General features: G+C 38.9%; 1 protein-coding gene across 2 annotated transcripts; it reads right to left on the reverse strand.

Annotated features, from left to right (window-relative positions):
• On the reverse strand, positions 1-25,478 carry sept5a (septin 5a). 2 transcript variants are annotated; one of them, XM_042420812.1, is made up of 12 exons: positions 25,320-25,478; positions 25,137-25,150; positions 6,802-6,892; positions 6,297-6,383; positions 5,242-5,365; positions 4,960-5,094; positions 4,671-4,788; positions 4,438-4,539; positions 2,924-3,020; positions 2,678-2,813; positions 2,394-2,496; positions 1-1,099 (listed from the first exon to the last, which is right to left on the reverse strand). In XM_042420812.1, the coding sequence occupies exons 1-12, from the start codon at positions 25,363-25,365 to the stop codon at positions 1,037-1,039; spliced, it is 1,116 nt and encodes a 371-aa protein (XP_042276746.1). In that variant the 5' UTR covers positions 25,366-25,478; the 3' UTR covers positions 1-1,036. The 2 variants fall into 2 exon arrangements, with proteins under 2 accessions (XP_042276746.1, XP_042276745.1); XM_042420811.1 differs by lacking the exons at positions 25,137-25,150; positions 25,320-25,478 and adding an exon at positions 8,513-8,587.
• Positions 25,479-25,937: the final 459 nt, after the last annotated feature.

Here is a 25,937-nt window from a genome sequence, read left to right on the forward strand (position 1 = left end):
CACACACTCAAATTATTTTAACTCACACACAAGAAAACACATCTTCACTTTCAAGGAGAGATATTTAAAACAAAAGCATCAACACAGAATTTGCTCCTCATTATTCGTCTGTTTTTTACCATGCCTTAGTGGCAACAAAGCACAGGTCATGATGCATTTTAATACAAGCACAGGGCATCGGCTATAAAGCAGTAAAAATAGGCCCACAGCATTTAGCGGATATGAGTAATGGCAGCATGCTTACACATGCACCCTGTACTGCACCTACCCTCTCATTATGGCAAAGGCTCTCCATTCACAGTTAGCCACTGGCGATAAGTGCATTTTCAGCTCAGCCAGCAAATAAAAAAATGCTGGGAGAGGATATTCTGACTTGCCAGGATGATCAAAAAAAAACGTTTATGAAGGTATTTATGATCATCAGAGAGCAAAGGTTAGGTTTTTAACAAAAGCAAAGTCACTGCGGTACCTTTTTAAGGACAAATGGGACAATTTCTGGACGGATACCTGGTGATATCAAAGGAAATTCATAAAAGAAACACACACTCATGCACCCGAAAACACACACACACACACACACACTTAAACACGTAATAAAAAACACAATGTCCTTGTTCAAATCTAAACATCACAGACAACTTAAATGTCTTTACAAAACATCTTGTAGCACACATGTTCATACCCTGACAGAATATCCAAAAAGTTTAGCATCGCATTTATAAATTAGATACACTGAGTAGTAATTTAAATTACGCATTTATATTATATATGTTAAGACTGTTAAACCACAGCAGGAGGGGGAGGATGGGGTGGGGGCTCAAAGTGGGTGAACGGATAGTTTCAGAGAAGAAAAAAAACCCTCTGATAAAACAACCCTCCCAGGCAGACAAACTATACAAAGCACCGAACTGAAGATAAATGTACAGCCAGAGTTGCCACTAAACACACGATATCCGTTCAATGTCTACAGGTCTCGCTTGTCGTTCAGGAGAGAGACAGCAGGTGGCGCCACAGCACAGCTTTGCTCCGGGAGTCATCACTGGTCTTTCTCGTGCATCTGCTGCTGCATCTTGTTCAGCATCTCCTGCATCCTCTTCAGCTGCAGACAGAGAGGACGGAGCGGAGGGTTTAAGAGAGTAAACACAGTGTTTCGACATCAAGCTGCAAATGAAGGATTTAGATTGTGTGATGTTAAAAGTAGTGTTTGAAGTGTATCTATTTAGATGCTGAGGTAGGTGTTTGTACTTAAAGGACGAGGCTGATGATTTTCAATATTTTTCTTATTGTCAGAACCAAACCAACAATGAACTGATCCTACATGTATTGCGTGTGTACCCAAAGTCTGAAATATCTTATTCCTCTGTGATGTAGACGTCCATTGTTGTCCAGAAACTATTCAAAACACGTCAATCAGCCACACTGCTGCGGTGACATGTTCCCTTGTTTGTTTAGAAATGGCTCCAAAGACTAATAACAGCCATTGTTTTCAGTGGAGCTGCAACTAATGTTTATTTTCATTATCGATAAACCTGTTGGTTATTTTCTCGATTAATCAATTAGTCGTTTTGTATATAAAATGTAAGAAAATGGTGAAAAACGTCTATCGGTGTTTTTAAAGACCGAGGTTATGTCCTCTAATGTCTTCTTTTGTCCTGATCAGCAGTCCACAACTCAAAGATATTCAGTTTATTATCACAAATGACTAAATAAACCAGGAAATATTCACATTTGAGAAGCTGGAATTAGAGAAAAGATGAAGGAACATGTCACCCAGTGCAATGGTGCCGCTCGAGACGTTTTTTTATTTGTTTTTGGATGACAACGGAGGTCTACAGCACAGAGGAAGTTTTTTTTTAAATTTTTTTTTTTTATAGATGTTACCCTACTTCCTTAAAATTTGGTTTACTCAAGTAGTAGTGTGTGCTTTGTTCATTAGCTGTTCTAATTGAAAATGCACTGAGTTATTTGCTTCCGTGCTGAGAGTCAGATGAGAAGATTAATATCACTTTCTGCCTCCAGCTTCGTATTAATCTTCTCATCTATTTCTCAAAAAAAAGCAAACAAAGGTTTTGTTTCCACAAACTGTTAACTATTTCTTTAACAGAATAGTTGACAATTAGACTGAAGACTTTAATTCAATTTACAACCATTTAGTCACATTAAGCTTTGACCATTTCACAGTAAAGCTTGTACTGAAAGAGGGATACAACATCTGAGGCTGAGGCTGAAGACATGAACTGAAGTCGACACTAAACCTCATCACACTTGATTGCTGCCAGTGGTATCAGAGCAAAGATTTATGACTTATCAAAGATAAATGCATGAAACATAACAGCTCCCCATCTTCTAAAAGAAATCTCAACATTCACTATTTGTCAAATATTGCATCGTACCTCCTCATCTTTCATTTTGATTAGTTTCTCAGTTTCCACATCTGGAGTGGACAGCGGCAGGATGGGGATGGGACTCTCCATACGGTTGTCCTGAGCCAGTTTACTGTGAGAGAAGAAGAAGAAGAAAAGGAGGAGGAGGAGGAGGAGGAGGAGGAGGAGGAGAGGTGAAGCAGGCAAATCTGTACTGAAATCTGTAAACATCAGCACTTATCTGTGATGTTAACAAAACCCTCTCACATCAGCCTCTTTTGCTTTTGTCTCAACACACACACACACACACACACCTGGTCATCTCCTGTATGCACTGTGCTCTGTAGTTCTCGTAGTGGACGTCGCAGGTCACATCTTTGAGGTCGTGCATGTGCGAACGAATCAGCATGTTCCTCAATTTCACAAAGTCACAATGCGACTGGTTTTCCACTGCAAACAAATGCGTAAAATCAATTAATAATCCAAACTGTGACGTTCAAAACTGTGTTTAGTTTGTATACAAGTTTCTGAAATATACCCAAAATATATAATATATATACCTTCAACAATTCCCCAGGGATACAGTCTCCCTCTCACTCTCTGCCCTCGAGCTTCCACCACTGTGTTACTGCCAATCACAGCGAACGGGGTGCACTCCTGCACACACAGACACACGAGGAGGGAGGGATGTTTTTAAAGAGATTGTTATCGGTCCAAGGAAAGCTGATCGAGCATGTCCTGCCCTGATACATATTCACAAAACAAAGCCAAGCCACAGAGCAGCTCAAGAGAGTCTTAACTTTAACTGTTGAGACAAGTAAAAAGCTGTTTGTTTATTTTCCAAGCTCTGAGATTTTCCCAGCTGATTGGCGTATTCTTGTCACTAACGGACGTCTATCACCTTTGAGCTGCTCCTACACTTCAGTTTAAGGTCACTCAAAGGTTCACTTCACCCAAAATACAAGAGACATTTTTTCTGCTTCGCTCTGGTGCAAACGTTTTCCACCCTGACGCCCTTTAGAAGCCAAAAAAATGTCAACGCTTGATTGTGTCACCTCGCTTGTAAGTCGCTTTGGATAAAAGCTGCCAAACGACAAACTGTAAATGTAAAAGGTAGGACTAATAACTCCAATGGCTCAATTCCAGCAACTATTACAAAGCAATGCAGCAGTTAATAATCTTCTTAGTATCACCTAACAAGTCAGACAAGTGTCTGCTGTGAAGAAGAGGTATCGAGTCATGCAGGTAGTTTTGGTTTTATGTGTTCATCTTGTGACAAATCTGTGTTTGAGATTTCTGCTACCACTCCGATATACTGGAGGGGAATTTTAACTGGCAGCTATTTTGATAATCAATTAATCATTTGAATTCATTTTTTTAAAACCAAAATTTCCAAAACTCTCCAGCTGCAGCTTCTTCAACGAGAAAAACAACGCTTGTTTTCTTTGTTTATGATCATTGTAAACAAAATATCTTTTAGTTTTAGACTGCTGGTTGGATAAAACAAGATATTTTATAATGTGAACAAGTAAAAAGGCATTTTTTCACCTTCTCCTGACATTTTCTACACAAAACAATTGAAAAAAATGGTCTGCAGATTAATTGCTAATAAAAAATAATTGTTAGTTGCAGCCCTCGCTCAAAGTATTGAAAAACTGTTTAAAAACTCATGAGCAACATTTTACAAAAACTGTGTCTCGATCTCTCTAAAGTAAAAGTAAAAACCTGCAGCTGGAAAGATACGCTGCTGTTGAGTTTTCTGAAAGTGATTTTTAAGTGTTTGTGAGGAACAAAATCAAATCTCTCTTCACCTCAGTTGTATTGGGGTGGAAGTAGAAGATTCAGATGCTGATATCTCAAAAAACTGAAACTAAGTAATAAAATGTGTTTATTTCTAATTTGTGTTCAGGTAATACAGCCGCGTCTTCCAACCACATTCTTGTAATTTAATGAAAATCATATTTAATATATACTAGTATTCAGTTTTCACTAAAACTGTATTAAGGATGCAGAGAGGAGTGTATTGTTTGTATTATATTATTTAGTGTTCAGTATAATATCTGTTCTCACTCACCTTCAGCTCTTTGTCAAGTTGTTTGAACTCTTCATCCTCATCGGAGTCACATTCAGGGAACTGGTACACTTTGATCCCAAACTTGTCTATTTCCTCTCGTATCTACACTCACACACACACACACACACACACACACACACACACACACACACAAAGAAAAAGTAGAATAATTGTTACAGTCAACAGTCTGAAACATGCTGACTTCACTGTGGAGCTGCAGTTCTGGGACTCACTCGGTCTTTGAGCTTCTTTATCTCGTTGGGCGTGAGGCAGTCGGCTTTCGCGATGAGAGGAATTATGTTCACCTTTTCATGCAGAGCCTTCATGAACTCGACATCCACCGGACGCAGCCTGCGGAGAGAAATCCAGAGTAAAGTGATTAAAGTCCTACAAATCAAAACAGGTGATGATCAAATGCAGAACTCCAGAAGTAAAAAAGGTGTTTTTGAATCGATGCCTGCACCTGTCGTCACTCTGTGTGTGTGTGTGTGTGTGTGTGTGTGTGTGTGTGTGTGTTATTACCCGTGTCCAAATGGAGGGATAAAGTAGAGGCAGCAGTGGACTCGGTTGTCCTGGATGTTCTTTCTGTTCAGCCCGCTCTCATCCCTGAAGTATTGTTCAAACTGCTGATCAATGTAGTCTGTGATCGGCTTCCAGCTAGAACACACACACACACACAAACACACACACACACACACACACACACACACACAGAGTCTACATTAGCAGCTCCTTCAGGCACAGTGAATTCAAGTGAACAGGCTGAATTAGGCCCATGTCAGGTCAGCGAGTCTTCCAGCTCACCACTCGTTGTTGTTGACAGCGTCTCCAAACCCCGGCGTGTCTACTATGGTGAGCTTGAGCTTGACTCCTTTCTCTTCGATGTCTACTGTGTGTTTGATGATCTCCACGGTTTGGTTAATACGCTCTGAAAAACATCAACAGAGAGAAGGTGAAGAAAGTGAGTGATGTCGAGAAAACGAGTTGAAACAGCAGATCAGGGTGCAAAATAAGTCCTGATGGATCAGTTAAAGGTTTTGATTGTTTTTTCTATTCCTTTAGCATAACTGATGGGTATTATTCAACTTATTACCAGGCTGCTTTACAAATGCATTAACCATGTGACATAAAAGGATAAGGCTCGTCATATTGTATATTTTGATTGACAAATGTGTTAAATGACTAAATAATTTCCTAAAACAGATGGGAACTGTAGTTTTAACAAACGTTACTCAAACTGGAATAAATATCGCCTTTGTCTAGGACTATTTTCAGCTGCAGGTTTGGTGCTTTAGTGAACATTTACAGGTTCAGGATGATATATATATGTGGGATCAAATGAAAATAAACTACAGTGCCAGTGTTCATGATAATGAGGGAACAGTGTTTTTAACAGTTTTTGGACAAAATTGGAGCTCTGTGAGATATCATCCACTGACTACACAGGTAGAACATGTTAACAGGATCAATTCATTGTTGATTTTGGTCTTTTCATGGGATTTATTGACAATAAGAAACACAGAATATCAACCAAACTTAACTTAAACACTGAATTACAGTATTTTATTCTAAGTATCTGAGTTATGTGAACACATCCACCAAAACAACAGTTCAGCACGATTGTCTGCAGCACAAAATGTTGCCATTTAATCAATTAGAAATGAACAAATTGAATTTGACTTCTTGACTGCAGCTGCGTGACATAATTAAATGTAAGCCGGACATTCTGGGTTATAAAAATAACAGACCTCAGAGCGCATTTATTGACCAATCACTACTCAGCCGTGCGTTAAATATCCACAGAGCAGTGGATCCATTATGACTGATGCAGGGAGATGATAAATAGTGTAAAGACTCACCCTCGGCATTGAGTAACTTCCTGTCTTTGTAGAGGTCTGTGAGGAACAGGCTGTTGACCAGCGTGGATTTACCCATACCAGACTCTCCTGCAGCACACACACACACACACAGACAGACAGAGAGAGTTATTATAATGTGTCCAACAACCTGGACTACATACACAGAATCTCTGTTGTTTATTAAGTACGTGTAATTAAAACTAATGTCCTGCAGAGAGATTATTTCAACTTTATGGTCATTTAGAGGTTGTAGTTTGTGGTAATAATCTCTATTTATATTGATGAGGGAAGACTAAACACCTCTTGATACAACACAATATAATTCAACTACCCCATAAACTACATTTGTATCGTCTCTCTAAAACAGTTTCAACAAATACTGAACCATGAAGGTTAGATTTATTGCAGGGCTGTTGTATTAGACTGTGTTATTTTTAGCAAGGTGTACTGAATAAACTGCTGACTGAGCGTAAATCGATTCAAATCTGTCATGTTTCAAACTGACCTGCCACCATCAGCGTAAAATCGAAGCCTTTCTTCACAGACTTCCTGTGGACCTGGTTGGGCAAAGTTGCAAAACCGACATATTGTTTCTCCTGGAAGACAGAAAATAGGGACCCAAGGATAAAGGAAGTGATTAGTTTAATAATGTAGGGCTGCTCATAATGATTATTTTTATTATCAATTCATCTAACAATTATTCTCTTGTTCCAGCTTCTAAGTTGTGAGGATTTGCTGCTTTTGTGTTATTAAACTGACTTTCTTTAGAAGACAAAACAACGAATTTGATAACTTGAAACTATGATCAGCGTTTTTCTGACAGGATCAAACGATGAGTCAAATAAAAAAAGTCTCCTTCTGCTTCTGTTTCTCATTTGTGAGCATCTACTGCTTTTCTTTGTCTCATGTGACAGTTAATTGAATATCTCGGGCTTTCAGGAACCGTGACGGGCATTTTTCACTATTTTCTGACATTTTTAAGCCAAATGCGTAATTGATGAATAAAAAAAATGTATCTGCTAATGATAACAAAAACATATGATTGTTGCAGCCCCGAGTTATTGTTTTGTATAAATTATGAATCAATAAATTGTTTGTACTTCAAATACAAAATCCCCAAAACACTCATAAAACAAAGAAAAGTAGCAAGAAAAAAAGTCACAAATCCTCACATTTGGAAAACTGGAACTGCTGGAAACACTTGAAAACACTGAAAAATGATTCATTGATTATCAAAATAGTTGCACATTATATTTCTGTTATTCAACTACTTGAATAATCGACTTATAATTTCAGCTTCATTAAAAACCAAAAGGCTATAAAACAGAAACAGACATCAAATCACTAAAATGTGAAGACACAATGGATCTAGCAGCCTCTGACGCATTTAAACGACCACAACAGACAGACAAGAGACTAAAATACAGAAAATCTACAACTGCATGGAAAAACACGTGCACGGCATTCCAGCGAGCAGCTGAGAATAACCAGCATCTAAGATTTTCCACTAAAACTACTCTCTCTCACACAAAGAACCACAGGACACCAGTCTCTGCAGTAACTGTGTCACACAATATAGTTCTCAGTCCTGTAGGTTTTCCCCTCTGCTGCATCTGGCACCAACGTCATCTTCACCCTACAGTACGTGCTGACATGTGCGGATAAAAATACACACTCGAGGCCCGTCGGCTGCGGGAGAGCAGAGGGCATTCACACATGGACAGAAGCTGCATTGAACAGACCTGAAAAGCTCTTTTCACTCTCCAAACACACAGTCAGCATCCTCATATATGCTGTCATAACTTGTCATAGGCATTTCCGACAACCCCCCCACCCCGGGTGAGGCTTACACACACACACAAACACACACACACACACATAGACACACACACTCAGACCACAGGCGGTGCAATCAGTGCATGGCACACATGCTTGCCACTGAGCCACAGAGATTGAAAGTGAAGAAAGCTACACATAAATCAACAAACAATCACACCAGTGCTTGGAGAAAAACACAAATCATCTCGGCAGTTAATCTGTCACGATGTAGAAATGTCACAACAGCACAGACACCTTCAACAGAGAGGAAGAGATAACATCAAAGATGCTGGCAGTGAGCGCCGGAGATCCTGAAACTCTGTATCTTTATTTTTCCTACTTGTTTTGTCTACTTTTCGCCCCCGTTTTTTTTCCCTCCACAAATCCAACTCTTTTACCTTCTGTCTGGCGGTTCTCACTCGCGGGCACAGTAAACGTTCCACCAGTTTCTCTTGGAGCATGATGGCATCCATCCTAAACTGCTCCGACACTGACGGACGGAAATAGCCACGGGTCTCAGAAAGTGGAAAAAAAAACAAAACAAAACAAAAAAAAAAAACCCAGCCCAACAGGGGAACGGGCAAATTAGGAGCCGTGATAAAACTCCTCTCTCACTCTCCGTCTGCTCCCAAATTGTCTCTCCTCTTTCCTGTTTGTGCACACTCTATATGTGCCTTTGTTCCTCCTACTTTTCCTTCTCGTGCTTCCCTTTCTTCTTCTCTTCCCCTGCCTTCTTTCTGTCTTTCTTTCCTCTGCCCTACAGCGGTCCGGCTCTCCCTGTTCAGACAGGTACGGAGGAATTCTCACGGAGAGGGAGGGAGATGGAGAGAGAAATGGAGAAAGGGAGGCAGTAAGAGAGAGAGAGAGGTGGCAATTTGAGGGAGGAAACAAGGGAGGGATGGAAGGGGCTGAAAAAGGAGAAAGGTCTAAAAGAAACTCATTCATTCAGCTTGTATTCCCTCCCTCCCCCCGGCTCCAGCAGTTGAAAAATAAAACTCTGCACTGACAGAAAATGACCACCAGCTCGCGAAGAGAAGTAACAGACGGACGGATGGAAAGTGTTTGTCACCCTCGGCGTTAAAAGTTGTGACACAAGAGGAACCTGTTCGAACTTGATGGTGACAAATGCGGCAGTGAAGCTCAGAACAAACAACAGATAATGAAACAAACGTTTCCACATGCTGCAAGTACAGGCCTGCCGAGCGAGAAGGATTATCACATTATCAGGGAAATTAACTTGTCAATCTATATGTTCACTGAGGGGTCTGTGTGTTCATTTTCATTATTTTGTTGTTTGAAGTTGAAAGACGTACTTGGATCATTTTCCTTTGTAAAAGTGCCAGAACGACAATGTCAAAATACTCTGTTACAAGTAAAATTACATTAAGTATTAATAGCAAAATGTACTTAAAGTATCAAAAGTAAAAGTAAGGCAGTTTAACTATTATCATTATACTTATATATTATTATACTTTTATATAAGTTAGGTAGTTAGGTCCAGTGGTTCCCAACATAAGGGTCAGGCCCCTCCAAAGGATCACAAGATAAATTTGAGGAATCAGATTAATGAGGTGGGAAAGAAGAAAAAGTTTTTTTTTGCAAATGTTGGATAATTTTACCTCTTTGGGCCTCAAACATTTATTTAAATGAAACCATCTGAGAAGTTTAGAGGGCTGTTAGCAATTCATGAACATCTTAAGGGGTCACGAGTTAACCACTGGTTTAAATCTTTAACAATGTAAGTTACTGTATTTAAAAGCTTATTATGTGTTTCTATGTATAATCCTAATCTGAAAGAACAATAGCTGTTTGATAAACGCAGTGGAGTAAAAAGTATGTTTCTGTTCAAAATGTGGAGGAGTTGCAGTGTCATGTAGAATAAAATATAGATACTCAAGTAAAGTACAAGCATCTCAAAACTACACTTGGGGTACTACAGTTGGGGTAAATGTACTTAGATGATGCTCTGCCACCAGCAGTTGGTCTCAGTTGAACATTATGTTGCTAAGCAACCGCTACAGCAGTTTAATTAACATTGTCAGTCAATGAATGTGTTTACATGTGCATTAGTATCCTGGTTTTGAACCTTATCCTGTTTTTGATTATATTGGGGATGTGGTGTTTACATGGAACATGAATAACCTGGTCAATCACATCCCTGCACAAATGATCATAACAGTGTTCAGGTTTCTGATCGTCTGCCTGCTGGTGTGTCTCGATTTCTCCTCATCTCAGCCGCTATGAGGTGGTTCAGAAACTTGGATAAAGTGTTCACATGCCACAGTATCCTGGTTTCTATCGGAGTACTACAGTTAGTATATCCAGGTTTATCAAAACTGGGATGAGCTGTTAACATGCACAAAACATAACCAGGATACTAGTGAGCATGTAAACACAGTCAATGCAATGAGAGACAAATAAATATTCAAAATAAATTGAAAATAAATAATTATGAGAGTAATAATAAAATAAAAATAAAATTAAAAAGAAAGAAAGGGGGTTGGAACCTAAAAACTCCCAATGAAATAAAAGAGTAAACAACACAGTTTAGAGATTTGTTACCCATGTTGTCATGGCAACAAATCAAAAAAATCTTTATTGACAGCATGAGAAATTAAACTCAAAATGAACATCCACATATCTGGAGATTAGATAATTCACTGGATACGTTTTATGTAAACTGTTGAAATGAACTCCTTTGACTTTGTTAGGAACAAAACTTATTAGACAAAAGTTTGAGGATCTTTTCCGGTTTATTTCTTCCAAATGTGAGTAATATACCAGCTGTCTGCTAAAGCAACTTTCCCAGTAACTGCTGAATTAAGCTGCTGTTGGATAACTGTTATGTTCTCTTTTACTCGTGTTAACCACATTAATCACTACGTTGTGCCTCCTGTGAGAACTTAATGTTGATATTTCGCTGGTGATACTTTGTTTTCTTGACAGCTCGTCTAAACTTTAGTAATCCCAGTTTCCTTGTTGTACTAACATCTGACTCATTTTACAGCACTTTTGGTCTTCATATTGTTTATGAAATCTCATTGTTTGTAATCATTATCATATAATTTGTTGTCCGATACTGTTTTTCACAGTTTCAGCAGTGTTTCCAGTGAAAACTTTATTAGAAGTGTGTTTATCTCGCTGCCGGCAGTACAAGCACACTGAGGGCAGAAGAGGCAACATTTACATTAACTACATTTTATGTTTCTAAACATATCACGATGAAAGAAATAAGAAATAAACTTTGAAATCACTGTATTAAAAACCTGCTGAATATGCAGTTATGTCACATCTCAAAGAAATGCTGATACATCTAAACCCTCAACACAGTCTGAGATGATCCAGATGAGCTAGAATTAATTTTATTTTAATTAACTAATCATTTGTTCAATATTTATCTGCAAATCCACACAGTAACACAGTCCAAAACGGCAGATTTCTTTTTGTTGTGACGCGTGTATTAATTCACTTGATACTGATTTTAGTTCATATACGTCACCTATTTTACATCAAACCTTATTTCTGTTACTAAGTTGTTTAAATAAAAATTTAAAACAGATATTGTTATGTATCTGTGAGCATGTGGGAGGTTTCTGTGAAATCAAAATGACTAAGACGTTGGTTTAAAAACGTTGCTCTAGACTGTAATGAAAAGAATGTAAAGGAGATCAACCACCATGTCGACCGTGTGTGTGTGTGTGTGTATGTGTGTGTGTGTGTGTGTATGTGTGTGTGTGTGTATGTGTGTGTGTGTGTGTGTGTGTGTGTGTGTGTGTGTGTATAGAGGTGATCGAGGTGCGGTCGATTGCTTCCAGATGTGATTTTGCTGTACGTATGTGTATGTGTGGGTGTGCCCGACTCATATATGATGTGGGCAGCAGAGTTTAAATGCTCTTTGAAATAAAAGAAGCTGACCTTTTTTTTTTTTTTTTCTTTTTTCTTTCCCCGTGTCGGCACACCCCGTCATGATGCCACGTACAGGATGTTACAGTCCCACTCCGCACCACAGGAGGGAGACAAAAGACTCAACTCAGATGAAATGGTTCGAGTCTAAAGGGATGAAACAATCCTGCTTTTCTCATCCAGGATGATGCGAACATCAGAGAGTGACGTTCAAAAGAAAAGAGGAAGTGAAGATGAGGTTTAATCTGTGTATGAGGGTCAGTAAAATGAAAATTTGAAATGATCTGACGATGGAATTATCTTATTAAAATGACAGAGGATACAATAAATAAGAAGGTGTTTGTGTGCAGTTGAGGAGATGAATATGCTGAATATCTACAGGAGTTATTTGTATATAATGTGATTGAAGTTTGAAGAAAAATGGTTTGAAAATGTCTTCTTGAAGCCAAAATTAAAGACATACATACATATCACACAAACATTTTGCCCTGTATCAGATGTTATATCTTGTTTATCTAGATGTAAGACTGTCACAATATCAGATTTTCATTACACGATTATTGTGGCCAAAAGAATTCATGATAACGATATTATCGCGATATCTATAGAAAAGAATAATGTTACCAATCAAATAATCTTTAACTTTGTTTATTGTGTGTTTTGTCTTTTTTCTGGCAAATGAATTACACTCAAAATATGAGTGTATGGAGGTGGAGAGAGAGTCTGTAACTATAACTGTACAAAAGCGTACAAAAAGAACAATTACACTTAATGGATAGTTAAAACACAACCAGAAAAAGATCCACAAGGTGTGTATGTGCGTGTGTGTGTGTGTGTATGTGCGTATGTGTGTGTGTGTGTGGTGTTGGTGGAGGGAGACAAAGTGAGAACGGAAAGAAACGTAAATGATTTAAGATCCGCTGGATTATTTATACAATATTATCATATGTGTCTTATTAACATTATATCAATATTTCATTTTTTTTAAATATCACGGTTATCATCAATATATATATATATCAATATATCACAACACCCTTATCTAGAGGCAAAAGATCTGAAGTTGCACAGTTAAAAGCTGCTTTTCTTCCTCTGGTAGGAGATGGATTGTGTGAGCTGTGTGATTTGGGCGAAGTGGAAAGTTTCTTTTGCATCGTACAAATCATGATGGAAATGGCTCCCAAAAATCCTGGCGTATATATGATCAAAAATGAGAACGTCTGTCTAATTTCGATGTGTTTAAGTTTCTTAACTTTGCCTCAAAAGCCTGGAAAAAAGACAAGATGGATTATTGGATTAGAGTTTATTCTGATGTTCTGATTTTGTGTGATGGTTTGAAGATTTGTGAAAGTTTCTTTTCTATTTTTGTCGCTTGAGTTTGGAAACATGTACGCACCGCTCCAGCCGGCTGGGCGAGATTACACGCATGACACAGTAATAAATCTAATTAATTCATTCATACTAGATGAAGGGTTTAAGTGATGGTAGAAAGAGAGCGACTGAGTGTGTAAGTGAGTATGTGTAAGGGGGGTGGGAGGGTCAACCTGAATAGAAGAAAGGAACAGATGTCTTGAAATGGTCTTACAATAGCTCCCCCAACCAAACTCAACAACCACACCCCCCCAGTCTTTCTCAGAGGCCAGCTGTCCTTTCTTCTCTCACACACACACACACACAAACACACAGGAGCAGACTCACACACACCTAAGACTTGTCAAACACACGGTCAAACTCATGAAACATCGACAGCAGAGGACGTCTGTCACTGCCTGAACATCTGGATTAGAAAAAACTAAAAACCTGCAAGAAATGATCACAGTTTACTAAAAACAGGCTTGTTGGGCAACTTTAAAATGTTGTTGTGGAGCACCTTGGTTGTCACAGTGGTGACTCTGGTCTTATACAGCTGATCAAACACTCACAGAGAGGGACGGTAGGATGTACCGCAGGTGCAGAGGGACATTAAGGACAAACCATGAGTCAGGATTAATGACAGGCTTACATGAAGTTGGCTGTGACTCACTTGTTTTCTTCTTTTTCATGATCTCTTAACTTTTGTGATTTTTTCTGATTTGTTTGTTTGTGATTTGTTCACTTTGCATCCATGTTTTTTTTGTTTAGTGACACTATCTTTCCTTTTTCTCGCTCAGGCCTGCAACTAATAGTTATTTTCTGTGTCAACAGGCCCTTTTTCACGGCAGGTATTTTGACTTGTCAAAGCAGGAACAGCACAGCTGGAATTAATTACATTAATGACAGTTGCTTTGCATGTAGGTGAGCCAGTTCCAGGTTTTGGTATCTGGAATGGAGCCACCAGTAATGTTATTATTTACACCTGTGCCTTTCCTGCTGCGAAAGGTCAAAATGTCTGCTGTGTTGTTTGTCTGTTTATCGATATAACATGAGAAAAAAAGTCCATCTAATTTCCTAGAACCCAGGATGATGTCTTCAACCATCTCAACCCCACAAATTTTTAATTTTCAGTCATAAAAACAGAGAAAAAGTTGAAAATCATCAAATTTAAGAAGCACAAACCATTGAATATTTGCCATTTGTGCTTGTTAAGTGACTTAACTGATTAATAGATTATGTTATGTTATCAAACACCTCTATGTGTTAAATGTCAAGAAAAACAAGGGAATTATTTTCATCTTTTTTTGGCAAGTTAGGAATATTTTTAAAATCACAATTAAGAAGCAACCAGGCCTCTTTTTGTTCAGTCTACCTGCTACAGGTGTATCAGTTCTCTGAAACTGCTGTGTTTATCCAGCGTCCGCCGCATGATAGAAACGTCATCAACACGCTCGCTCGCTCACTGTGAATTCTCCGGAAAATGACCTGTTGTATTCACACATGGGCTCAATCGGACATTACACGGACTCTGTATGAGGGATCTGTCAACGTAAAGTCTGTTTAATGTGCGGTCGGACCGATTCGGACATTTGCATACATACATCTCCTCTGGCTAATGTCCTGAAAATTTCAGGGTTGCATGTGTAAAAGAGGCTTTAAACTACTTGACAAACTGCTACTTTTGGCAAGAAAATGTGCTCTTTTCAAATGTACATAGGACACTTCTCCTTCTGCCACGATGTGTTATAGAAAAGTTTTTGAAAAAACGAACTCTGTACTCAAAGGAAATGTTCAGGCATTCATAAACTTTCCTGGATGAGCTTTCTGTTGAAACATACAACACACTGATGAAAGGACAATCCTCTCTGGGATGGAAGCTTTTGAGATGGGACACTGAACTGGGACCAGTAATGGACTGATGATGGGACTAGAAGCTAAAGTCTTCTAATACAAGGATATGTGGGGCTGGACTTTTCTGGACAGTTTTGTGTTGTGTTTTTTTGTTGTTGTTGCTGTTATGTTGTTGATGTTGATATTGGTTCTGTTGATATTATAAAGGTGAATAAAACCATCATTGTTAATTAATTTTCTGTCGGCCGTCTACTAGATTGATTAATTAATTACAAAATCAGTGCTAAAAGCACTCTGTCTGCTGCTTTGGAAAGTGTTGCATAAATAAAGTTGACTTGTACTACTTGTTTCACCACACTAACCTCTAAGTATGTCTACACAAACATTTGGACAACAACATGTTTAAAGAGATGTGGAAGATGTGCAGGATCCTCATGACTTTGTGCTTCCAAGTTTTTCTTTTTTTTTTTCTCTCTCTCGAGAACAAGAAGTGCCTCTTTGTCTGTCAGAATATGTTTTTAGAGACTCTGCTTGTTTGTTTGTCACCCAGTCAGTATGTTGGATGTTCCCACAGAGGCAGCGATCCAGAGATCAGACACTCGATCAGCAGGCAGCGCTCAACTCCTTCCTCTCAGTCATTCATAGTGGTGGCCTTAAAAGAAACAACTCTCAAAAGGGCACAGCAGTCAGTGTCACTGCCAGCGTACGCGCACACACACACACACACTAAACACACAAATACAGAGCGTCCGGTCCAACAGCGTACCCATCACTCCCGGCTGCTGAGCACTTTCAAGAGGCTACTGTACAGTAATGAGACACCACAACACAAACACACTCTGTAAACACACTCTTTCAGACGACAGTCGCAGAACAAACACTCTAGACTGAGATTTTTCATATAATCCAGTTAAAACTGCGGGATCATTTCCGATTGGTCCATCGGTTAACATGTTTTTACAAGATCTCTATTCTGAGTATCCGTTGTGATGTGTCCCATTTTGTGAAGACCCAGAGGGCACGAGAATGTCTTCCTTAAGCAGATGAAGCATTTCTCATCTTTAATATCACTCAAAGAGAAGCAGGCATCAAAACCCTCTAAAGAATAAGCTCCTTTGAAGGCTTTTTTGATTTAAGAGACTTACTGTCAACATAAAAAGGTCAATGTTGCATCCTGACTGTAACAATTTCAAGTGTGTGGAGACCATCTTCTTTCCTTAGAAGAGTACTCGACCGATGTAGCTCTGCACCCCTGTAATAATGTTAATCTTACGATGGACAGTTTAAAAGAAAAGGATCAAAACCGATGAAGCTAAACCATGCAAAAACTGGTGCCTACATTACCCACAATGCAACTTTGATTCACCCAACTGTACAGATTCAGGCATGTTATGCTAGAAGCCGCTGATGTAGCCTCAAGCACAGATGAGGAGCAGGTCTGGTAACCTCATTTCTTTCAAACTTGTTGTCTTCAGCTGCAACTGACACTGATTTATCAAATGTCAACACCTCATTCTGGAGCCACAAACGGCTTCATAAAACTTTTTTCACATACGCAGTAGTTCTCCCAAACATCTGGAAACACATTTTGATGTGTAAAATTGTTGGAGTTCCCCTTTAAAGTAAGTCTACTGTACATAACCTTTGCTGTGTGGTGGCAACTGTGTCCACAAGTGGCAGCTACAGGATAATAATAAATGTGAAATGTGGTGCAACAGCATCACAAGGACAGAGGAGTCGTTCAGTCAGTAAACTAATACAGTAATGTCAGTTACACAGAAATATATCGATTTAATGTTTGCCATCGAGTGAGGTGGGAACAGCAAACTAGGGATACAACTAACGATTATTTTCACTATCAGCTGATTGTTTCATAGATTAATTGATTAATCGTTTTGTCTACAGTTTCTTAGAGCCCGTGGTGACGTCTTCAAATGTCTTGTGTTGTCTGATCAACAATCAAAAACCCAAAGATATTCAGTTTACGATCACATATGACACGGAAAAGCTTAATATTGTCACATCTGAGAAGCTGAATCCACCACGTTTTTGGCATCTTTGCTTTAAAAAAACGACTAAACCGATTATTTGATTATCAAAATAGATGAATTTTCCGTCCATTTAATAATCAACTCATCGTTGCAGCTCTACAGCAAACCCCTCAGGGTATTAAATTAGGCAACGGTGTAAACCCAGTAAACCCAACAGGAATGTATTTCTCTGACTGAGCTGAAACACCATAACAGTAAACATTTCTCTAATTCTTGGTCTCTAAACAATAGCTGACTATAATCTGCTTTCAAAAAAATCTAAGTAAGTGAGCGAAGAATTACTGGTAGACTTGCCACGATGTTGAAAATCAGTGTTTCAACTTGGTTTAAAATCGTGTGTTGTGTTATGAGCAGCCAGACAGCCTGAGATGTAGCAGTGAAGAGCAGTGACCTTTACTGATGACTTCTCTGCATCTCCCAGCCGTCCAGCTGACACTTTCACACCATTAACCCCCAATGCTTCCTCTAAATTGTTGCCTGCCAACCCACTGGTGGGCCAGTAAGTGAGGCGAGAGAGGAAAAGGGAGAGATAAGGGGAGATAGGAGGGGTGAGGGCGGGTGAGATGGAGTGAGAGACAACATAAAGCTTCCCCCCACCCCCTTTCCTCTGTTTTCTCTCCTCGGAGATGAAAAGCCTGCATGCACTCGGCTCTTTAACATGCTAATCTGACAGCATGTAATTGCTCAGGCGACAATAAAATTGCTTCACTGAAGGACACTCGGCTATCGAAGGCTAGTTTTAGCATCCGCCTGTTCAATGACAACAGACTTTAGTGGGAGTGTTGCTATAACCTCGAACTGTATCACAAACATCTAAAATCCCTGAACATTTAGCTGAGAGAATCAGTCAGCTGAATATATAACGGTAAAGAAGGAAAAGAGACACATGGACAAAGGTTGGGGGACAATTCTGAAGCTTAAAAGATACATCTGGTGATAATTTATATTTTTCTTATTGTCAAAAAATCCCATAAAAAGACCAACAATGAATTGATCCCACAAGTTTTTTTAATGTATCTAAAGCTTTATATGAAGTACTCCTCTGTTCCATAGATCTCCACTTTTGTCCAAAAACAATGAAACACACTCCGGCACTGGGTGACATGTTCCTTCATTGCTTCTCACTAGAATGTGTATTAATCCGCAGCAAAAAAAAGTCCCCAAGGAATGCACTATTTACTTCTGTTTGAGCAACATTTGCTAAAAACTACAGTGCCCAACTGTTTTAGGAAATAACTGAGCTTTTTTAAAAGTTTAATAAAACCATATATTTATGTTTTTAATGATTAATGTCTCCAGTAGGAACCAGTGGTCTTTGGGCTCAGAAGGGAAGAAGGAAAATACTGAGAGATAAACTCATGATGATGGTTTTGGTCTTTTCCTGGGTTTTGTTGACAATAAAAAAATATAGTTGACAAAACATCTCAACTTAAGATCCTTGATGGAATTTACATGGAGCTGATTATTTGATTAATTGTTTGTCTAAACAATATCAAAAAACTGTGAAGTAAAGCTTGAGGTTGCTTGTTTTGTCTAAGAAAACATCCAAACCCCCCAAATTTTTCATTTCCAGTGATAAAAAATAGAGAAAATGTTGAATCTCATCATGTTTAAGAGGCATAAATTTGGAATATTGTAAAGGACTTTCCTCTTGGGTTTCTCATCCATGTTGGTTTAAAAGTTGAGTTTAGGTCAAACAGTCTCAACTCAAGATCCACATATTTGCTTTTTTATTTGTCAGGTGATGTTTTCAAGGTCTAGAATGAACTGTCAATATCAAGAAATCTAGATTAAAACCATCCTTATGCTTTAATAGGAATATAAGTGTAACATTTAGGTGCTTTCTAGTAAAAAATGTTTGTTTGTGATTGATAAAAGTATTTTTGCTGTTTCAGCTGTTTCTAACACCAGGAACAGTTCAAATCTTAATTCTCTTCATTTGTTTCATTGGATTACTACTCAGGCTTCTTATTCCTGTTTCCAAAGTCTTGTAATCCCAAACATATCGAGGCCGACTCAATACTAGAGAATTGCACTATCTGGGTCAGCCTCGAGTTACTTTCCAAAAGCTCTTTGAAACGCATAGCCAAGGCATGACGAGCGCTGCGGCGTCACGTACAAAAATCCAGAACAAAAGAGTAGAAAAAAGAAGTGACTTGCTTCAGGTATAAGACGAACCAAACACGCACAAACACACACGCTCTACTGCATCACCGGCATTACATGCATGTTTGCAGTGTGACTAAGTGAAAACTGTCTGCATTTGAAGACACTGCAGGGCAGAAACTCCTCAAACACCTGAACGAGAAAAAGAGCAGCAACCATCACTCAGAAGAAAAACACTCAAAAGAAATCGTGCAGAGGCAGGAACACACACACACACACACACACACAGACGTTTGAACTTCTATCTTAGTAAGGACATTTACTGATATAATGTGCTCACTATCCCCTGGCCTTAACCCAATTCTAACCTTAAAACCAAGTCTGAATCCTCAAACAGCCCTTTGAAGTTGTGTCAGGAAGTGAGGTCCGACCAATATATGTTCTGACTTTCTCAAAATGTCCTCCCTACCAGAAAAACCTCAAATAAACCTCAAGCATGCACACACACACACACACACACACATGCAAAACAAAGACGACAGAAGCTGCTTCATCCTACATGTTATTTATGATTAAGAGCATTTATTTATTTGTTTTTTTTGTGTCATAATTATGCTAACAGACCGAAGGATCGTACCAAAGGATCTTATGTAGTGTTTTTTGTTATAGTGTGTTCATATGTTCTTAACTGCATCTCAAGTGTCTGCTGTTCAGCTGTTTATCCATCCAGCAAGCTTTTTATTTACTGTATTTAAAACTCCTGAACAAGCAGCGACCCAGTCACTACAAACTGATGCTGTGAAGCCAAACATTGTTCAAACCCACCAAACTTTACTTTACATTCCAGTGGAGATCCCAAAGTTTCCAAAAATAGAAAAAAAAAGTTGATACGATACGATACGATACGATACGATACGATACGATACGATATGATACGATACGATATGATACAATATGATAGAAATGATATGAAACAATACAATATGACTGCTATGTCAGCTTACACTGAAATTAATTATGCATCCTCAGGCAGTTCAGTTAAAGAGGTTGACACACATTAAATAAACATGTCAGGCTGAATTTCGTGTATAAAATGATGCATAAAACATCTAGAATATTTCAATTTGCTGCAGGGGAGCAGCCATAAAAAATACAGAATCTTGGATTTTAATATTTCACTCTGTAAACATCATATCGCTTGAATGTGGAGCTAAAAATGTGACACTGTCGTACTGTGGAATAAGACAAACTGTCCAACCCTGAAGCTACTTAACACAAAGGGAAAACTGGGTGTTAATACAGTAAATAGTGATAAAAGAAGAAGTCCAAGACCTGGATGAACCAGACTCTTCTTCTCTCCTCTGCTGAAGAGCAGGAGCCACAGGGGGGGGTTCAATCCCCAGTTTCAACACCCCACCCAACCCCCACGAGATACGCCTGTTCCTGCTCTGCAGCTGGTCCTCACTGAGGGTCCCATCTGTGGCAGCGAGGGTTTGTTTGTTGGGAGCGTTTGGATTAAAGAGGGGAAGGCTGAGTACTGGAGGACGAGGTGGAGAAGAGAGGCTGAGCTGAGTGTATCTGAAGTGAAGTGACTCAACATCTGTTTGCTGCTCCAGGAAGAAATCAGCCTGACTGATGACCTGTTTCCTTTTAACAGTGGTGATATCGAGGTGTGATGACTTCCTTAAAGTAACATGTTTTCATTGATGATTAATCTCGATTAATCGTTCTTTCAATGAAATGTCAGGAAATTGTGAAAAGAGCCTAAGCTGATGTCTTCAAATTGTTTTGTGTGACTGAGAGTCTGAAATGTAAATATATTCAGTTTATTCTCATATATGACAGAGAAAAGCTTTAAGTCCCCTTATTTAGCATTTACAAGCATCATATAAACATTTAATAAATGGTTTATAACACATTGTAATGTAGTTATACACACATATAAGGACTTATTAAGTGTTTATTAAAACATAGTATTTGTATTTGCTATAATGTTGATGTTAATAAAAGGTTGGTAACACACTATAATGTAGTTTTTAGCACATATAGGTGTTCCTAAATGTATTTGTCAACAACTACAACTCCACTGGCATATAAACAGACAATTAATGACATTACAGCAAAACACAGTTGTAATCATATAAAACATATTTATAGGAGAAGTTATAATTGCTGACAAATATTATGCATTAATAAACACTTAAAATGTCCTTATATGTGTATACTTCTACATCACAGTCTGTTATAAACTATTTATTTAACGTTTATATACTGCTTATAAATGCTAAATAAGGAGACTTAAAGTAAAGTGTTACCAGAGGAGCAATAAATCCTCACAACTGAGCAGCTGGAACCAGGGAACAATTGTAATTTTTGCTTAAAAAATGACCGAAATTATTAATCAATTAGCAAAATTACCGCAGATTCATTTTCTGTTGAGCTACTTATTAATTAATGAACTATTTGTTTCAGCTTTAGATCTCTCTTCCAGAACAGATAAGACACATAACAGCTGTAGTATAGTCTGAATAGTAAGTGTTGATAAACAGGAGGACAATTAAGTATAACATAAAGAAAGTAATAAGAGTAATAAGTTTATCATGTACCCAGGTGCCTCGTCCACTTCATCTTCTACATTTATCAGAATAATGTGGTGGCCTTTGTTCCTTTTATGATTGTTCTTCATTCAATATCTTCTTTTAAAAACTCACTTTTATTGTAAGGCTCATCTCATAATCTTTATTCATTTATATACATTTTTATTCTGTGCTATGTTCCTCTTGTTTCTGCCTTGTAAAGCACTTTGTAATTGTTGGTTTTGATATAAATAAACTTTATTGTTATTAGTAATATGATTGCTGAACATATGCGGGAAAAACCTGCTGTATTTTTTTATATTCTGACATCAAAATCAGATGTTTCTGTTTTAGATTATTTTAATATAAAACTGGAAATATCTCAATATTTACATTTAGTCAGGTAGCGCTGAGATTTTTTAGTTATTGGCTTATATATGAAAGTGATTGGAGTTGTTTGTTACTTTCGTGCTTCACTGTATCAAGGTGACATTTAACAGCTGATAAAACCAAAATTTTCTCTTTCAGCTCTGATCTGTGATGGAAAATGTTCAGTGAATATCTGCCCACACGCAGAATGATCACCACATGGGATTGTGGGTAGGTCAGATGGCGTCGTAGTCCGCTCATTCATATAAGAGAAGGAGTGATGAAAAACGGATTAAAAAAAGACTGTTGCCTGGCAACGTAATATCACAGCAAAGGAAGTGACGGGAACATTCAGGCGATGTGAGAAGAGAGGGAGAAAGGAGAGAGGAAGAGGAGAAGGAAGGGTGGATTTAGGATTGATTATCAGTTACAATCTCAGCATTCAGTCAGTCACCGAGCACCATTTAGTTACTTTCCAGCTCTGTTTCTCCTCCTCCTCCTCCTCCTCCTCCTCCTCCTCCGCAGCCTGGCTGGCCCAGAATCTGAGATATTTTTCTCAAAGTATCCAACAGGGTCAGATGCAGTCGAGTATGTGGGAGTAAAGACCGGATGAGAGCCAATGACAGAACTCACAAGGTGTAAATACTGAGTAGTAATCTAAATACTGAATCACTGTGAATCTGAGAGGCTGCAAATATCTACACAAAGAAAGAAACGGTTGCTTCGATTGAAATTTTTGGTTGTTTTCATTGTTTCTGCACAAACTGTAAGCGCTACATCTGCAACAATCATATTAATCCAGGTTATCCAGCATCATAAGCTTGTTTCTGTGTGTGTGTGTGTGTGTGTGTGTGTGTGTGTGTGTGTGTGTGTGTGTGTGTGTGTGTGTGTGTGTGTGTGGTGGTACCATGTGACCACGGAGATTTCAAAAACTGGATTTGGCCCAACTGTAAATTTCTGGGAGAATGAAAATCTGACCAGCTTACATCCGCCAGCAGTGAGGGAGACGAAGGTCAGCAGGAGACTAAATACTGGACAAAAAATATACTAAAACACAAAGAGACAAAGTATACTTCTTATACTACTCATCCTTATATAACAGTTTCTTTAAAGGATAGGTTCACAGTTTTTCATGTCTGTCTACAAACAATATCACAATGGCAAAACCTGTTTCAATGTCCATCTGGATGCCTGACTGTTGTTTTAAGACAGACTTGAGAATTGTGAACATGTCACCTCAGAACATCACTTTAGTCTAAAGCTAATTACACTTTTCTTTCTACATACTGAGCACACACATCAGGAGAAACTTGGGATTCACTGTCTTCCTCAAGGACTCTTAAAAAAGAGATTGATGCACTTTATTTCTACTTTAACATTCATTTTGTTTCGTGTCACACTTAATATTATTGTATCAGAGAACCTCACACACTCTAACTTATTACTTTGTCAATAAAAATGATTTGATTCTGATTCGATGCACTCGAGTGCAAAGATGAAAATGTGAATGATGAGGAACAGCTGATGTGAATCTACACTCAGCTGACAGTTTATTAGGTACATCTAACTAAAAACTAATGCAGAAACTTTTTGATCAGGCTGTTGAAATGTATTGTTCTGTACTGAGACATGTTTTAATATTTTATGAACCCTATTTATAGAGAATAAAGTATAACAGAAGTTACGGTTCAACAGCAAAATAAACACAAGCCTCCAAAATGACCATGAAGTCTAAAAATAACCTCTCAACAAAAGCTTCAAATAAATGACAGTATAACCTTTATGAAGGTTGGATTTATTTCAGAGCTGCTGTATTAATCTGCATTAGTTTCAGCCACATGTACCTAATAAACCAGCAGCTGTAGAAAACACGGTTAAGCAGGCTCATATATATAAAATATGTTATTAGTGTTTAATGTAGAAGAATTTACTTACTACAAAGACTATTTATGCATCAGAAAAAATCCCACTCTTATTTTTAATTTTATCTCCCAAATATTCAGACTATTGGTATTTCAAGCCCACTCTTACATCTATTAACGATCCAATTCACAGAATCAGCCTTTAAAATTCAAAGCACACTCAGCACATGCAAACAAATGCCCCTCCACTGTCATCAGACACTAGAGGAAGAGGCGGGGGAGGAGGTGGAAGAGGAAGAGGGGGAGGAGGACCAGGGTCATCAGGGATGCGACCTCCCCTGAAGGCTCATGTGGCAGCTGTGTTTCTCAGCTGAACGATGGGCCAGGAAATGTTCACTACAAGGGTCGTGCTTCTGATGCAACGCTGACTATTAGGTCAGAGTATGAGTTAAATGAGTGACCAATAATCGGTCTAATATAACATGATCTAATATAATAACTCCGCAGGCAGAGGGAGGTCAGCGGAGGAGAGGATGGAGGGGAAGGATGCTGCGCTCTGGGTACCATGTTGGCTGCTGCTCTCCTCCTCCTGAGCGCTTATGACGCCGGCCTGCTTCACATACGCGTCTAACCGCCCCCCCCCCCCTCCTCCTCCTCCTCATCCCTCCCACCACCCCCACCACCACCACCACCACCACCACCACTGTCAGTCACCGCTCAGCCTGTGATGGCATGGCTGCGTTATAAACCAGAAAAGCAAACACGCACATCGAAATAAAACGCAAGAAATGAACGATTTAAAACGTAAATATTGCTGCTGCTGCTGCTGCTGCTGCTGCTGCAGCCGAGGTCGTGCTTTACGAGGCTGCATCCTTACAACACCCTATAGTATAAACGCATCCTCAACAGCACTGAAAACAGAAAATAGATACATTAAAAGACGTCTCTTACCTCTGTGCTATCCTCTATTGGCCATTATAGGATGGATGAGAGAAGGAGGCGCAGGTGCACGGATGCAGAGCGACGCCCAGAGAAGAGACATGAAGCGATCATTGCATTGATTCTCAATCTGAATAAATATATTATTGTAAAACCAAAACAAAATAAATAAATAAATCTAGAAATAATGCTCACCTGTTTTAACCGGGATCCGGCTTTTGTACCTGATGTTGCTCGTCATGTTGGCCGCTCTCCTCCCTCGATTCTACCGAAGCGACGGCTCACAGAAAGCGGCTCCTCGCCTCTCCTCCAAACCCCGGACAGACAGCAGGAGGGCGGGGCTGAGCTGACAGATCAAAGCTCCTCCTCCTCCTCCTCTTCCTCACCACAGCTCAGCCAGTCGTCCTGTAGACAGCTCTCTACAATCAGAAGTCCTACAGGATGACACGATGGGCTCAGGGTCAAAATTAGACATTGACATCACTTCAATCACTTCTTTATTTAAAAAAAAGTCACAGAAATTGATTCTAGTTTTGAAGGAAGTTTGCAAAATAGCAAACCAGAAGGTTGCAGTTCCTGTGAATCTGTCCCAAAAAGTATATAATAATATGAGACTACGCAATACTGGCTATTTAATATGCCTTAATTCAAGGTCCAAATCAGGGAACTCACCACAGAAAACTACAAATCTACATGTTTCATGAGACAAACAACTGCATTTGAAACTTCCTTTCTCCAGACTCATCATGTACTTTGTTGTTTCGGTGCTTTAGGCCAACATCTCCTCCAGAAACACTGAACATGTGTAAAAAT

The sequence above is a fragment of the Thunnus maccoyii genome, chromosome 9 (genome assembly GCF_910596095.1).
Source record: "Thunnus maccoyii chromosome 9, fThuMac1.1, whole genome shotgun sequence".
Taxonomy (NCBI): Eukaryota; Metazoa; Chordata; class Actinopteri; order Scombriformes; family Scombridae; genus Thunnus; species Thunnus maccoyii.

Excerpts from the sequence above, each read along its gene's own strand:
- sept5a (XM_042420811.1), bottom strand. The coding sequence starts at position 8,587 with ATGGATGCCATCATGCTCCAAGAGAAACTGGTGGAACGTTTACTGTGC. Across the intron at positions 4,540-4,670 it reads TAAAGAAGCTCAAAGACCGA|ATACGAGAGGAAATAGACAA; the intron begins GTGAGTCCCAGA and ends GTGTGAGTGTAG. Across the intron at positions 2,497-2,677 it reads TGCATACAGGAGATGACCAG|TAAACTGGCTCAGGACAACC; the intron begins GTGTGTGTGTGT and ends CTTCTCTCACAG.